This window comes from Pteropus alecto, unplaced genomic scaffold, assembly GCF_000325575.1.
Source record: "Pteropus alecto unplaced genomic scaffold, ASM32557v1 scaffold21, whole genome shotgun sequence".
In the NCBI taxonomy this organism is placed as follows: Eukaryota; Metazoa; Chordata; class Mammalia; order Chiroptera; family Pteropodidae; genus Pteropus; species Pteropus alecto.
In genome coordinates, this window is record NW_006436282.1 from 16,880,188 (window position 1) to 16,897,517 (window position 17,330).

At 35.7% G+C, this 17,330-nt stretch overlaps 1 protein-coding gene across 3 annotated transcripts in view; it reads left to right on the plus strand.

Annotated features, from left to right (window-relative positions):
- The window catches only part of STK31 (serine/threonine kinase 31), a 65,777-nt gene continuing 48,447 nt past the window's right edge, over positions 1-17,330 (plus strand). For 2 of the 3 annotated variants that reach the window (XM_006911996.2, XM_006911997.1), the window contains exons 1-5: positions 17-66; positions 1,547-1,593; positions 1,679-1,731; positions 7,814-7,912; positions 16,209-16,283. In XM_006911996.2, the coding sequence (XP_006912058.1) occupies positions 17-66; positions 1,547-1,593; positions 1,679-1,731; positions 7,814-7,912; positions 16,209-16,283 (324 nt within the window). Of the gene's footprint in view, positions 67-1,546; positions 1,594-1,678; positions 1,732-7,813; positions 7,913-16,208; positions 16,284-17,330 lie in introns of all 3 variants that reach the window. The other variant, XM_015589429.1, reaches the window with a different exon arrangement.

The window sequence follows — 17,330 nt, forward strand, 5'->3', positions numbered from 1 at the left end:
GGGCTGAGCGCCCAGCATGTGGGGCCCGGGGCACTTTTCTAGGGCTTCTGCGGTGGAAAGCATGAGGTCAGTAGTAGTCCTTTTGGTGTGTTCGATGGTGGCCGCTCCCGGGATCGTAGTTTTACCCCTGGTTGGCATTTATGTCTCTAAGGGTGGGGCGAGGCCCATTTCCTGGCCTGCTTTCGCATTTCCCGCGCCCGCCTGCTTCTGAGGGTTAGGGGCACCCCGGCTTTGCCAGCAAGTGAAACCGACGTGTGGACAATTCGGGCCTGAGGGTTCTCGAAGAAGACGGGGACACGCAGGCCTTTTGTGGGGTGGAATTTTCTCTTCCCGCAAATTCTTTGCCATTTAAACTTCAAAATCTCCCAAAATAGTTGTCACGGAGCGACCTGGACTCACTTATTTCAATCGCCGTGCATTGGAGATTTGGAAGTACCATTTGGTAATCCAGGTTTGCAGAAAGGGGGTGCAGCGTTAGTTTCTTCGTAATCGTTGCGGGCGAGTCTTTTTGAAGCCCTTTAAAATACGATTTAGAAACTATTCTGGAAATAGCTTCTTAGAGTGTGTGGTGGGATTTCCAAAATAAACCTTTTCATTTTCACTAAATTTAATCGAATGTCTTCCAGAGAAAGAGTCTCCTTAAACAGATTCCTACTTGGTTTTACAACTTTTTGCCTAATTTAAAAATTACTTTTTGTCTAATATTGGAGGTAGACTACTTGTTTTGAAGATGTTTTGATGCTGCTTAGTGTATGTGAAAAAAAAATTTTCAAGCCGTAATAAGAATTAGAAGAATAAAGTTTAAAACATTTTTATAACCGTTTTTTTCCCTGCCCAGAGTTAACTTTTTTCCTATTTCAAAAAGCATTTTAAACTTTGATATAGTGCTGTTTTTAGTTAACTTTTAAAGCTCTTAAAAAAATATTTTCAGTTCAAAGAAGTAACATTTATGCATATTAAGTGCAATATTCTTGTGTATTAAAGATAAAATTATAAACTAGAAGATATTTATTTTGGAATATAATATGTAATGAAAATTATTTTTGAAGTAATGGGCAAGATTTGATTCATTTTGCAGTCTTTGATTGCAGGGTATCTTCAAAAGCAGGAACCACTGTGTCTTTTAAATAAAATTGATTACCAGTCTGAAGCATTTGTTCTATATGTATTTGTAGTGTTTCTTTTTGTTTAAACTGTGGAAGTTCTGTTGTTTTGGGAGGACATCACTTATTTTAAAAGAATATGCACATTACTCTGAAGTATCGATTTATGTAGCTGATCAGGATGTGCATGAATTAGCCACTTTAGTGTAAGTTTGTAAAATTGGCTAAAGAAAAAATTTCAAAGATCTATGTGATGAAATCGCAAAATACAGTATTCTCAAAAGGATTATTGAAAATATTTTTGAGGTCATATTTAATAAGAATTTCAATTTTCATAACATTTAGAACAAAATATACTTGTAGGAATTTGAACGTTATATGTTTTAGTTTTTATTCACTATTAATGGACATTATAAGACCCTAATTCAAGGTATTGAATTTAGTTTTTCAGGAATTGTCCAGATGGATGAAGATATACATTACAATAAAGGTATTGACACTAAAAATTATTTTTGGTTTTAAGAGCTAGATCTTGATTAATTTCTAATTTTCTTTGCATTGTGATTTGGTTTTAGTTGAAGACGTGGTTGGAAGTCATGTGGAAGATGCAGTAACATTTTGGGCCCAGGTAAATAGTAGCCTCATTGATTTCGTCTCCCACCCCTTGGTCCACTAACGCAGGTCCTCCTACACAAAACAAAAATTAAAAACACTAGGATATATATATCGCTGTCATTCTTAATTACTGATTTTTATTGAATGTTATTTAAGACAAGGCATTGTAGAAGACAAGTGGCTACAGCTGGAACTCAATAACTGAGTTATGAGTAATATGCACATAACACTGGACTTAAAAAAAAAGCAAGAATATAATTGTGGTTTCAGAATTGCTCTTAATTTAACACGAACAATTTAGGCTGCAGTAAATTACTAAAGATGCTGAGAAACTTGCATTTGTGAAGTTACAGCTCCATCTAGGGGTCTTTTATAAGGTTTCTTGAAAGATATTACGCTTTAAAATCTCTTTTTCTAATGATTTAATTTTGAATTTGAGATACAATATAAAATTGGAAGCAGTCATGAAATATTACTAAGTTTCTGTTGGCTGGCTTCAAGTCAGATAAGTTATTCAGTTTTAAATACAAAGCAAGGCACCAAAGTGCTTATGTTCCAAAAGTTAAGAAATTAAGTTCCTCTAATGAACACAGGTACTCACTGATTTTTAATTTTATGAACTACACATGATATGGGACGGAAGGGTATGACATTTTTCTATATTTCCTGTTGTATGAGGACTCCTATTTGTGGTAGCGGAGTGAATTGGCGATGTGGGAAATAGAATTTATGAGAAGAAAAGTTGTAGAAGAATATGATTAACACAGAGTGCTTAAATCTATTGAAAATATACTGTAGAAGGGTGATAGTCATAGAAAGCTTGTGGCACATTTATGTCTCTGCTCGTGCCTTTATTTTCTGAAGGTGGCCCACGTGTTCTGGTTCTATGCCCTTTGTTTCTATTAATAACACTGGTGTTACTCTGAACAGTGTTCCAGGTTGGATAATAAATTATATGTTAAGCTCATTATATAGGACAACATTAATTAGCATAAATAAGATTTTCTAGACTAGCATTGTCTAGTAGAAATATATGAACCACAAAGTAATTTAAAATTTAGCAAACATAAGTAAAAAGAAACATGAAATTAATTTTAATAAATATATTTATTTTAACTCAGAATACTCAAAATGTCATTTCGAAATGTAACCAGCACAAATGTAGTAACAAGAAATTTTATTTTCCTTTTTTCATATTAAGTTTTTGAAATCTGGTGTCAGCAAATGTTTTCTGTAAAAGATTAGATAGGAAATATTTTAAGATTTGAGTGCTGTATAAACCTTAAAACATATAGAGTGTGTCACAACCGTTCAAGTCTATCAACTCTGCCGTTGTAGTCCAAAGGCAGCCATAGACAATGTGTAAACAGGTAGGGGTAGCTGTGATCCATTAAAACTTTATTTACCAATACAGGTATGAGTGAGAGGCCAGTAATTTGCCAACCTCTGATTTCAGCCAGGAAGTTAAGGCCCCCGTAGAAATTTAAAGACATTTAAAAAAATTGGGAAATGTGTCTTAAGTGGATGAAAAGATTGAGTTAAAAATACTAATGGCATCCGTATTAACTGCATGCTTATTTCAAGAAGCAATTTGTAAAATTTGGGGTAGGGATGGGATGTAGATGAAGATTAGAGATTTAGAAGTTTTTGGAGGCAGGTCAAGATGGAGATCTGCTCATATACCGTTTTTCTGTCACTATGGATTTCTGCCAGATAAGCTACTCATATAAAAACACTTCAGAATTTTTGGTAGGTCCAGTTGGATGAGTGGCAGCTGAAAGAATCTTAAGTATTTGACTTCCATCTTAATTTGAAAGAAAGAGCTTTTATCTTTTTAATCCATAGGTACAAAATCTAATGATGTAGAATTTTTTGGTGTATCTGAACTTTACTTACAGAGATAATTTCATGAATCTCTTCACAAAGGCTGTTTCTAATGTGTCTATGGGTCAGTTTAAATTCAGTTCTTTTTTTACTGTACCATGATACTGATATCACAGTGTACTTGGAACGGCTTTTTCAGAATTTTTCAGTCATCAGAGAGAATCATGTTCTTTCTAGCTTTACTGAATATTTTGTTGATATATTTTTAAAGAACATTTATTTAACCATTTATTTTGAAATAACTTTAGACTTCCAGGAAAGTTGTAAAATTAGTATAAAAGCTTTCTTTATATCTGTTATCCAGCTTCTCAATGCTAATATTTTACGTAACCATAGTATAATTATGAAAGCCAGGAAATTAATGTTGGTACAGTGCCATTAACTATTAACTACAGCACTTTTTCACATTTAACCTGTTTTTTTTTTAATTGTCTTTTTTTCCGTTCCAAAAGCCAGTGCAGGATCCCACATTGTATTTAGTTGTTATGTACCCTTAGTCTCTCTAACCTTTGGTAGTTCCTTTATTTTCTTTTATCTTTGTCTTTCATGACTTTGACATTTTTGATGAGTACTGGTCAGTTCTTTTATAGAGCATCCTTCAGTTTGGATTTGTTCAGTGGTTTCTCATAAATCGATTAGCAGTAATAGAGAAGAGATGTTCTATTCAGCATATCATATTGGGGAATCATGATGTTATATCTCATTATTGATGAAGTTAACCTTGATCCACTTGGTTAAAGTGGTAACTGATGGCTTTCTTCAATGTAAATTTACTGTTCTTCCTTTTGTATTTAATAAATGTTTTAGAGGGAGATACATTGAGACTAATCTTGTTTCTTTTCAACTTTTCACTCACAAATTTTATTATTAAAACAGTGTTTGCTTAATGATTATTTTCTATTCTCATTCCTTCTACATTTATAATTGGGATTCTTCTGTAAGGAAGAGTTGTCTCTTCACCATTTATTTGTTTCTTCAATTATATTAATATGGACTTATGGGTATACAGTCTATGTGATATAATTCAATACTATCATTATTTAATTTAAATTGTTGGAGCTTTGGCCATTAAGAGATTGTCTACATGTCCCCATTTTTTTTGAGCATTTCTTTCTGGCACCACTAGATGTTCCAGGATCATCTTTTTTATTATTATTTTTTAAATTTAGTTTCAAGTATACAGTACATTGGTTAGACATCTATATAACGATTGATAAAACGATTCCCCCCAATTGCACCCTCCCTACCTCGACCCTCCACCTAGCCAACGTATTAATACTAACTGCATTCCCTATGCCGTGCTCCCCATCCCTGTGACCATCCAGAGCTACTAATTTGTACTTCTTTAACCCTTCACCCCATTCTCCCAGTCCCCTAAACCTCCCTCCCCTGTCCAACACCAAATTGTCCACTATATTTGTGAGTCTGTTTTTGATTTGTTTGTTCTTTTTAGTCCTTAGATTCTGCATATAAGTGAAATCATATAGTGTTTATTATTCTCTGTCTGACTTAAATACCTTCTAGATCCATCAAAACAATATCTTTTTCCATCCCCTTCCTTTTCACATGTAGGGGTCTTGTTTTCTTCTCCTTTCAGCCACCCTGTCTTTTGGTTGGAGCACTTAATTTTTTCCATTTAAAGTATTTATTGATAGGAATGTAGTTGTTACCATTCTTTATTCCTGTTTTTGGTACATGATTTTTCTTAAAGAAGTTCCTCCAACATTTCCTGTAATACTGGCTTGGTGGTGATAAATTCCTTTAGCTTATTTTTGTCTAGGAAGCTTTATATCTGTCCTTCAACTCTAAATGATAGCTTTGCTGGATAAATTATTCTTAGTTGTAGATTCTGGGTCTTCATCCTGTCAATATTTTTTGCCAAGCCCTTCTGCATAGTTTCTTTTGAGAAATCAGCTGCCAGTCTTATGAGTTTTTACTTATATGTAGTTATCTTGTTTTTCTCTTGCTGCTTTTCATATTCTTTCTTTGTATTTAACTTTTGGCATTTTAATTATGATGTTTCTTGGTGTGGGCCTCTTTGGTTCTGTGACTTTTGGAATTCTCTGAGTTTCCTGGGGTTTTATGTCCATTTCCTTCACCAGATTAGGAAAGTTTTCCACCATTATTTCTTCAAACAGTTGTTCAACATCTTGATTTTCTTCAGTTACGCTGATTAGACAAATATATGGAGCCTTAATAGTGTCTGATATGCTCCTTAAATTATTTTTATAGTCTTGGCATCTTTTTTCTTGCCTTTGTGATTGAATGTCCTGATTGGCTTCTCTGTCCTCTAGATAGGGCATTTGATCCTCTTCTTTATTCACTTTGTTTATTCCTTTGTTAATTCCATTTAATATACTTCTCATCTCAGGTAATGTGTTCTTCATTTCAGACTGGTTCCTTTTTATAATTTTCATTTCCACTTTTATGTTTTTTATCTCTCGGTTGAAGTTCTCACTGAATTTATCGATACTTCTCAAAACTTTATTGAGCATCTTTATAACCAGTATTTTGAACTCTGCATCTGTTATATTACTTGACTCCATTATATCTGGATCTCTGTTCTGTTCTCTCAGATGGTTTCTGCTTCTTTGTCTTCCCATTTTGGCTGCCTTTCTGTGTCTGTTTCTATGTAATAAGCAAAGCTCCTAAGTCTCCTGGTCTTATTAGTGTGAATTTGTGAAGTAGGTGTCCAGTGGCACAGTCCTGAGAAGGGCTCAGCTGCAGGCCAAATTTAGCCTAAGCCTCTACCCCTCCAGGGCCACCTGTTAAGATTCAGCAAGCAATCCACAGATGCTGTGCTTATAGTTGCCTCAAGAGGCCACACCAGAAACCAAGGCCAGCTTTCACCAGTGAGAGTCTTGGCTCTGCTCACCAAGGCACACCTGATTCCCAAGAACACAACAATAGGGAGCAATGGATACGGCCGGCACTTCTGTACAGAGTGAGTCTTGCCTTGGCCCTCACTCAGACAATGTCTCCCTGTGAGTCCCTGGTGCCTCCTGCGCGCAGCCACATCAGCTCTGGTGTTCAGAGGTCTCTCACCATGAAAATCCGCTTACGGATGCGGCCCCTTTAAGAGGCGTCTGCCGCTGCCGCAGCCTCCATCTCAGCCGCTCGGGGCCAGGCAGCCCCACATCCTCGCCCCATCCTACCTTCTGCCTTGCAGGGTGATTTCTTGGATTTCTCCCTAGTTGTATGGCTTGTTCATCTAGAACCCAGGCGATTTTTCCTTGCTGCTGCTCCTTGTTTACGTTACAACTTTGATTTGGTCGCCAGACGGATGAACAGAGCCTCTTTCATCTATGCCATTTTTTTCCTCCCCTCCCCAGGATCATCTTTTGTTTCCCTTTCTTAGCCCTGGAATTAACCACTCTCCAATAAACCCTGGTTCCTTTAATTAGATAATGGTGTTTAGAAATCAAGATCTGGGCTCTAGGTGTGCTTATTGCTACTGTGGTGTCATTGCTTCTGAGCCCTGTCAGCACGCAGCTAGAAAAGATATATGTATAAAAACCCACTCATATATGCATCTATATTTCTATCTCTGTGTCTCTTTCACATATGCATGTGTACACACAAACATATATGTATGCACACCCACATGAACACATATATAAATATGAGTTCATACTGATACCTTCTAATTCTAATCTAATGCAAGTTCATGAGTCTTCCCTATTTGTAGTATATTTCTACCTGCTCTCATTATCTACAATATATTTTTTTATCCTAGTGTACACATAAAGTAGTTTCAAATTATTAACCCATGCCCCTGTGAAAAGTGAATTTACTAACTAGATTATTTGTGTACAGAGAAATATATACATTTTGAAATTGTTTTTACGTGTTTCCTTTACACAACAACTAATAGGTGAGAAGACTGATGTCATTTGACCAAGATATGCTTTCCATGTTGAGCGGTTAGAATTTGGTCTAAAGCAAAATCCAGAGACAGTTGTTTAAAAATACCTCTTCATATGACTTAATGTTTGGCATCTTGATTAAACTTCCAAGTAATTTGAACTTATTGAGAAGAAAAAATTTTCTATAACCTTTTCTAAATTAACTCATTCGAATTATGAAAAAATACGTAAGAATTTAATTTCTGTGTTTCCAAGTCTTTTAAGTATTATGCTTAGTAGAACCTTTAATTGTGTAACACTATTAAATAATATTTTACCGAATCTTATATCTGTTTCTCCTTCTAGAGTATCAGTAGAAATAAGGATATTATGAAGATTGGTTGCTCACTGTCTGAAGTTTGTCCACATGCCAATTCTGTTTTTGGGAATCTTGATCCAAAGAAGGTGAGCTGTGTTCTTGGATAAAATGATTGCATCTCTACTGTTACCTTTCCTGTATTTTAAATTTTACAGTTTTTGAAATTTTTGATATATTTGAAAGGAAGAGACAAAATTTTAGAATTTATAAACTATGGTCATCATAAATTTATTATTTCAAAAATAATTAGTGGCCTGTCTGCTATGTACCAGGCACTGTTAAGCATTGAGTGAACAAAACAATCCTTGCCTCTGACACTGATTCACAAAAAAATCTGTAAGAGAGATTTTTATGGAGAAAAATTTGATGATTTTAGCTAAGGTGTTAACTTACATACAGTTAAGTGTATATGTCTTGAGTATACAGTTTGATGAGTTTTTACATATGTATGCATCTGTATAATCACCCGGATTATACATCTGGAGTGTAGTTCCATCACCCCAGAAAATTCCCTCAGGCCTCTTCTTAGTCAGTTCTTGGTCAGTAGTCTCCCTAAAGTTAATCACCATTCTGCCTTATGTCACTATAGATTCATTTGCCTGTCCTTAAATCCTATAATCTGTACCATTATATATATATCTGGCTTCTTTTGTTCAGCATAATTTCTGAGATTCGTCCAAATTATTGGACATATTGGTAGTTCTTTTACAAGCTATGCAGTTTTTCATTATATATAAATAACACCACAATTTGTTTCCTTTGGTGGGGATTTGGATTGTTTGTAGTTTTTGGCTACTATGAATGAAACTGCTATGAAATTTTTTAAAAATTAAAATTTTTTTCAGTTACAGTTGGTATGCAGTATTATTTTCAGGTGTACAACATAGTGATTAGACATTTATATCACTTATTAAGTGGTCACCGTGATAAACCATCTGACACCATACATAGTACAATACTATTGATTATATTCCTTATGCTACACTTTACATCCCCACAACTATTTTGTAATTACCAATTTGTTGTTCTTAATCGCTTCCCCTTTTTAACCCATCCTTCCAACCCCCTCCCCCATCTAGCAGCCACCAGTATATTCTCTCTATCTACGAGTTTCTTTCTGTTTTGTTTATATTGTTTCTTAGATGTTACATGTTAGATGTTAAAATCATATGGCATTTGTCATTCTGTCTGACTTACTCCACTCAGCACAATACCCTCTAGGTGCATCCATGTTGTTGCAGATGGCAAAATTTCATTCTTTTTTATGGCTTAGTAATATTCCATTGTGTATATGTACCATCTCTTCTTTATCCATTCATCCATTGATGTACACCCAGGTTGCCTCCATATCTTAACTACTGTAAATAATCCTGAATGAACATATGGATTCACATGTCCCTTCTAAGTAGTATTTTGGATTTCTTCAGATAAAAACCCAGAAGTGGGATTACTAGGTCTTTCTTTGTCTTGTCATAGCCTTTGTTTTAAAGTTTATTTTGTTGGGTAAGTATTTCTATTCTAATTTTTTTGTTTCCATTTTCATGAGATATTATTTTCATCCCTTTATTTTGTCTGTGTGTGTCTTTTGATCTAAAATGAGTCTTTTGTAGGCAGCATATGCAAGAGTCTTGTTTTCTTATCCATTCAGCTACCCTGTGTTTTGATCAGAACATTTCATCCATTTACATTTAATTACTGTTAGATATGTAGTTACTGACATTTTATTATTTATATTTTTGATCTTTTTTTTCTTAAAGAAGTCTCTCTAACATTTCTTGTAATACTGGTTTGGTGTTGATGATCTCTTTTAGAGTTTTCTTGTCTGGGAAGCTATTTGTCCTTTGATTCTAAATGATGCTTTGCTGGGTAAATAATCTTGGTTGTAGGTCCTTGCGTTACATCATTTTGAATATTTCATGCCAATCCCTGCAAAGTTTCTGTTGAGAAATCAACTGATAATGTTATGGGAGCTCCCTTGTACGTGACTAATTGCTTTTCTCTGGCTGCTTTTAAGATTCTCTCTTTGTCTTTTACCTTTGGCATTTGTAATTATGATATGTCTTGGTGTGGGCCTCTTTGGTTCATCTCGTTTGGAGCTCTATGCTTCTGTATGTCTATTTTTTTTTGCTAGGTTAGGGAAGTTTTCAGTCATTATTTCTTGAAATAGATTTTCAGTTCTTTACTCTCTCTCCTCTCCTGGTACCCCTATGATGTGAATGTTGGTACGCTTGATGTTGTCCCAGAGGCCTCTTAAACTCTCTTCATTTTTTTGGATTCTTTTTTTCTTTTTGCTGTTCTGATTGGGTGTTTTCTGCTACTTTCTAAATCACTGATTTGATCCTCCGCTTCATCTAATCTACTCTTTAATTTTTCCTAAGGTATTCTTCATTTCAGTTGTACTCTTCATTTTTGACTGGTTCTTTTTTATGCTTACTAGCTCCACTTTTATGTTTTCTCTTTGTTAAAGTTCTCACTGAAATCACTGAGCATCCTTATAATCAGTGTTTTCAACTCTGCATCTGATAGATTACTTGTCTTGATTTTGTTTAGTCCCTTTTTTGGAGCTTTGTTTTGTTCTTTCATTTGAGACAGGTTTCTTCGTTTTCCCATTTTGGCTGCCTACTTGTGTTTCTATGTGTTTGATAGAGCTGCTGTATCTCCTAGTCTTAGTAGAGTGGCCTTATGTAGTAGGTGTGCTGTGGATCCCAGTGGCACAGTCTTCTCTGGTCATCTGAGCCTGGTGCTCCAGGTATGTCCCTTGTATGGGTTCTGTGTATCCTCCTGTTGTAGTTTAGCTTCGGTTGCTGTTTGCATGTCAGTGGGAGGGATTGACTCTTGGGTTGATTGACTGTGATGACTGGCTGTGACTACAGTGGAGGAGCTGTTGTATAGGATTTGACTCTATGGAGTGAGATTTGCTTTAGCAGGGCTCTGGTGCCTGCCTAGTCTGCCTTTTGGGTGTGTCGTTCTCGGATGAAGTCTCTGGTGGTGCTCTTGCCCAGTCTCAAGCTGGCCAGCCTGTATGCCGGGCCTGGGGCATCCTTGGAGGGCCCCTGCCACAGGCCAGTTAAGAAGGCCAAGTTCAGCTGCAGCCTTTACCCTGCCTGGCATGAGCATGGGGCCACCTGGCATGAGCCACCAAGGAATCTGTAGATGGCTGCCACCCTTGTTAGGCTTAGAGGTGACTTGAGAGTCCAGGCTGCAAACAAGGTGGCCACTGCTAGTGCTGGGCTTGCGATGCTCAGCAAGAGGAACAGGGCATGCCGAGGCCAGACATTGCTTGTTTTGGATTTTGTGAACCTTTGAGAGACTTTAGGAAAGTTCGCAGCATGAGCCAAGACAGGCCGTTTGTTGGAAAAGCCACTGGAAGTGGCTGGGGAAAGTTGTGTGGGGCAGGATCTCAGGGAATCACTAGGGCAGGGCAACCAATGTTAGCCAGTGTAATGGGACTCAGTTTGATGGTAGCCACCTGCATCTGCACGCTGGGTGGGGGTGGTGGCTGGGGCCCAACAAAGGAACAGTGGCCTCTACCAGCACTTCTGTCTGGGAAAAAGCTGCTCCTGGATCCAGCCATTGCCCTGAAACCAAACAATTCACTTACTCCCTGTACTTCCCTGGTGCCTTTCAAGCTGCTGCCCCAGCACTGGAGTGCAGGGAGTGAGTCGGTCAGCAAGTAAGTTTGTGCACTGTCCCTTTAAGAGGAACACCTGGGACTATTGCAAGCCCCCTCTCTCACTCATCCACCATCTCCGCAGATTTTCTAGGGACTTCTCAGCACTGGAACCCTGGGCTGGGTAGCCTGGTGTGGGGCTGAGATCTCTTGCTTTTCATGGGGAGGGGGACCTCTGCAGCTGAGATATCCTTCCCAATTTTACTTTTACTTTTTTTTATTTATCCCTTCTGATTTTTAACCGCTACACAAAGGTATGTGCGACCAGCCTGTTATGCGACTCTGCTCCTCCTACCAGTCTCCAAGTGGCTTCTTTTGCTTGTCCTTGGTTGTAGAGCTTCTGTTCAGCTAGATTTCAGGCGATTTTCAATGATGGTTGTTCTGTAGTTTAGTTGTAATTTTGATGTGGTTGTGAGAGGAGAAAAGCACAGCATTTACCTACTCTGTCGTCTTGACCGGAAATCCCGCTATGAAATTTTTATAAAAGCTTTCTGCTGGATTTTATAAAAGCTTTCATCTGAGTATGTACCTAGGAATAAAATTGCTAAGTCATAGAGTAGGCATGTTTTTCTTTAGTAGGTAATGGCCAAACAGTTTGGCAAAAAGTGTCAGACCAGTTTGCATTTTTACCAGCAACATATGAGAGTTCCAGTTCCCCCATGTCCTCACCAATCCTTTTCATTTTCAGTCTTTTTAATTTTAGCCGTTCTGGTGGCTAAATTTAATTTTAGTTTCCCGATGAATACTAAACATAAGCATGTCTTCATAGTTTTATTAGCCTTTAGGAAATCTTCTTTCGTGAAGTGCCTCTTTGAATCTTTCTCTCATTTTTAAGGTGGTTTTTCTTGATTGATTTTTAGGAAGTACTGTGTGTATTCTTTATATATTCTGGATATGAGTCCTTTTTCTTATGTGTATTGTTAATGTCTTCTAGTCTTTGGCTTCTCTGCTCATTTTCTTGATATTATTTGAAGTTAATTTTTTTTGCATGTGTTTTTTGTTTTTTATTTAAGACGTCATTACTTACCCCAAGGTCATGATATATTCTCCTGAGTTTTTTTCCCAACTAGAAACTTTTACTTTTTTGCATTTAGGGCTGTGGTTTACCTCTAGTAAATTTTTGGTTATGGTGTTAAGTAGAGGTCAAATTTAATTTTTTCTATACGGATATCTAATTATGCGCATACCATTTATTGAAACTGTTATCCTTTCTTTATTGAATTGTGTTGGAATCTTTGTTTTAAATCAGGTGACTATATATGAGTGTTAACCATCTCTTTCAAAATAATACATGCCTATAATCTTAGTTGTATTAATTTTTCTGCCAAGAATTTACTGTTTGGACATTTTTATAAGTACACAAAGATATTCATTGCATCATTATTTGTAATAGGCAATATGTTAATATGTTACAGTAGTGGTAATAATGATAGCTAGTATTTATTGAGTCTTACTCTATGTGAGGGTAACTCATAATATACTAACTCATTTAATTTTTACAGCAACTTTATGAGGCAGATATTTTATACTCTTTTTGGAAATTGAGGCATAGCTAAGATATCTTTATTAAAGTCACCAGCTAGTTAGTGGTGGATCAAGTATTCAGGCTCACAGAGCCCACTTTCTTCACTGTTACCCTATATTGGAATAATTAATGAATTGTGGTAGATCCTTATTTTAGAATACTAAGTAATCATTTTGGGTGCTGATACCAGGGTAAAGTAAACATGAAATTTAAGAAGGCACTTCTGCAAGTGCAGTGTTGGTACCTCAGAGTGAATGGCTCTTTAAATTTTGTGCACTGGGTGCCTTGCTTGCTGTACCCAGCTCCAAGTCCTGGTTATTTAAATGGAGGAGGTAGATCTTTGTGTTTTGATATGGAATTCGGTGCAAAATAGCATATGTGAAATGAGTCCATTTGTTTAAATAAAAAGGCATAAACATATATCCTAGTGTATACCTAAAATTAGTGTAAATGTAAAATTAGTTTTAGGAGGCACATGTTGAAGAATGTTGAGAAGGAAGTCCTATTCTCTACCTTTTTTGATATACTTTGACTTTGTTTTAATAATGTGCCTCTTTTAGTTTTATTTTAAAATAATTAAAACTCCAGTGGCATATATGAAATATAAAAAGAAATTTAGAAGGAAGGGAGCAATGTAGCTTGGAGTTGAGCATCAGGATGGATAAGGTAATGCAATTCTTAAAGTTTTTAGGTTTTTTTTTAACATCCTTGTAGTCTATTTCTTTAATCATGTTAAAAATTAAGACATACCCACTTTTCCTTTATTGAATGCAATAAATTACTTGCTTTGCAAAAAATTCAAAGTAGTTTCAGTAATAGACTTTTCATTATAAATGATTACTCAGTCACCTCTGATTAACCATGAATAGATTATTCTTTGTAAATTTTCTTTTGTGATTGAGTGGTTTTCTCCCTCTCACCATGTAGGCAGGTCATGGACTATGAATAGTGGAGTCATGAAAGGAGAAAATTGAGACAAGGCGCAATGGCACTGTGTCCTAGAGACAAATCTATATTTGGGATAGACTTGTATTCATGATGGTCGTGATTATTCACATAACAGAATTCTAGCCCTGTTCCTACTGAGACTGGGTTGCAGTGATACCCCATTTCTGTCACTTGCCTAATGTTCGGTTGTTCATTTTACTGGTATGTTAGTATAAAGTCTTAACTGAAGGTAAGGTGACCTTTTGCAGAGTTTAAAATTCAGTGGAATTGTAGATTAGCAGTCCTGTTTTTACTATTAAATCTGTTTGCTTGTGGAAAAATGAAGTAAGAGGGTACCATGCCATTTGTGTCCTCTCTTGCCTACAGTTGTTGAATGTTAGCCGGAGCAACCAGAGTCAAGTGCTAATGGAACACACCTATCCTTTATAGCATTTGCTTTGTTAGATACTCATTTGTGTGTCTAAATTGATTTTTACTTTGTTGCTTTGGGGAGTTGAAGATTTTTACGTTTCACAGTATGTATTCCTTTATGCTTTAAAATCTGTGAATTTTTCCTAGTTCAGAGTGATAAACTTAAAATTAATTTTACACTGTCACTTAAAGCAGTGTTCTTCAAATTTTTTCATTATGTACTTCTAAGGCATTTTTTCCCTAATGTCTTTCCCACTAAGATATTTTAACAGTACAAATATACTATATGTCTGTGGATGTTGTCAGGTAGGGTTGAACTTTGGAGGGCTACAAACTATTATATCTAAGATGCCCCTCCACCCCCCAGGAACCAGTTTTCACTCCCTTGGGAATACTATTTCCCTCATCGAAAACGAATGATTTAATGTGGTTATCAATCTGGGGTGATTTTGTATCCCGCCCTCTCTACTCCCAAGAGACATTTAGCAATGTCCGGAGACCTTTTTTGGTTGTCGCAACTGGAGGGGGCACTACTGGTATCTTGTAGGTAGAGGCCAGGGGGATGCCATTAAACAGCCTGCAGTGGACAGGGCAACCAATCCCCACCCCTGCAAAGAATTATCCTGTCTCAAATGTCATTAGTGCTGAAATTGAGGAATTGACTTAAAGCATGTAAATTTTTCTCTTTGTTTTCTTATTAAACATAATTAAATTAAATTATAATTTTAAAATAAAGTTCAGTATTAAGGATATTATCTAATTTAATTTTATCCACTTACTAGCCCAGAAGTCCTTATATATAAACTAAAAAGTATAAAACTTTTTTGGCTAGTAGGACATGTGAATTCCACCATGGTTGTGAATTAGACTTAAGTGGCATGTACTTGGCATGTTTATGTTTTAAGAACAATTAATCATACCACTTATGTCTTCATTCATTAAAATGACATGATTTCAAGTCTTTGATGCTTGTGCCTTTTTTTACTAAAGTATAGTTGACATGCAGTATTAGTTTCAGGTGTACAACATAGCGATGCAACATTTATATAACTTACAAAGTGATCACCACGACAAGTATAGTAACCATCTGACACTGTACAAAGTGCTTACGATATTATTGACTGTATTCCCTACGCTGTACATTACATCCCCATGATTTATTAATTTTATGCCTGGAAGTTTGTACTTAATCCCCTTTATCCTTTTTACCTATTCCCCACTCCCTACAACCATCAGTTTGTTCTCTATATTTATGAGTCTGTTTCTATTTTGTTTTATTTTTTAAGATTTCACACATAAGTGAAATAATATGGTATTTGTCTTTATCTGACTTACTTCACTTACCATAATATACTTTAGGTTCATCTGTGTTGTTGCAAATGGCAAGATCTTCTTTATCCATTCATGTATCGTTGGACATCTAGTTTGTTTCCATGTCTTGGGTATTGTAAATACTGCAGTGAACATGGGTGCATATATCTTCAAAGACTATTAAAACACTAATTTATGCCTTCTTTTTGTGTTTTCTGTTTTTTTATTTCTTTCTTCCCCCTACTCCCCTTTTTTTGGAGAGGCAGAGTAGCATAATGGACTCTAAAGTGAGATTGCCTTAGTTGGAATCCTAGTTCTGCTGCTTAGTAGCTTATTACTTTGGGAATATAATGGTGAAAACAAAGTGGTGGTGTTGTGAGAATAAAATAAGTAATATGTAAAGTGCTTGTCAACATATAGTAAGTGCTTAATAAATGCAAACCATTACTCTGAGCTACTTAGTATGCTTTGAATCATTAAAATGTCAAATAATTTTACTTTCTTTTTCTCTTTCTAGATTTATGGTGGATTATTTTCTGAAGATAAATGTTGGTACAGATGCAGAGTACTGAAAATCATCAGTGATGAAAAGGCAGGAACAGTGCTCAGTTTTTTTTGCATTGAGAAATATTTATTCTGCTTCTAATACTTGCTGCTTACCCTTCATTGCTTATTCACAGTTATAATAGGACCTAGTTCAATGAACTTGTAAATTGATTAAAACATACATTTTTTTCTCCTAGTGAATGCAAAAGAAATGAATTGCTTAAAAAAATTCAAGTCAGATTCAGGAATATTCTTCTGAAATTAAGTTTTCATATAATCACCCCAGATTTTCAAGACCAGATTACATAATTTGTGGGTTATTATTGGTGACCAGTTGGTTCTTTGTACCTTAGTTATTAATAATTATGTTGGATTCTTACTGAGTAATTTTAAAGGTTTGTTAAGTTTGAATAGGAAAAGAACATTTTATTTATTCCAAAGTTGTGTTTATCTTTTAATTTGTGTGCATATTGTTAATAAAGATTGGCTTGCAGCTTTCTCATGCCTTGGTTAAATGTGATGAATTCTTTGTGTTTAGCTATTTTATTTTTGGATTTGTGAGAGATTTTTAATGGGATTCGTGGAGATGAGATTTTGAATAGTTTGGTGGCAATTGCACATTACAGACTGTAAAAGCATCTCTGTAGGCTTTCCTTTACTGTCTTTTTCTACGGTGACTTTCCTGGATTTAAAATATTTTATAGATATTTTATAGATATTTTTCTTGGTGTAATTAGAGGATAAGATGAAACAATTTGAATAATGCGCCAATAACTTAAAAAAATCTCATGATTTATTACTGTCATAGGTAACAGTTTATCTTTGAAATACAACTTTCTAATGAACATTTTCCCCACAATTCACAGTTTGACAGCTGGAGATGATATTTTGCATTTGCTTTTGATTTGGCTTTATCTTTTTAACTTAAGGGGCAAAGTGTCTTTGACTTTATGATAAACTATTTTTCACTTTTTAAGTCGAGCTGGAGGTAAGGATGAACTTGATTCATTTCCAAGGTCTAATAGCTGAAATATGTTTAATATCATCAAAGGAAGTTTGATAACTTTGCCTTCCTTTGCAGACTTTGTTGTTT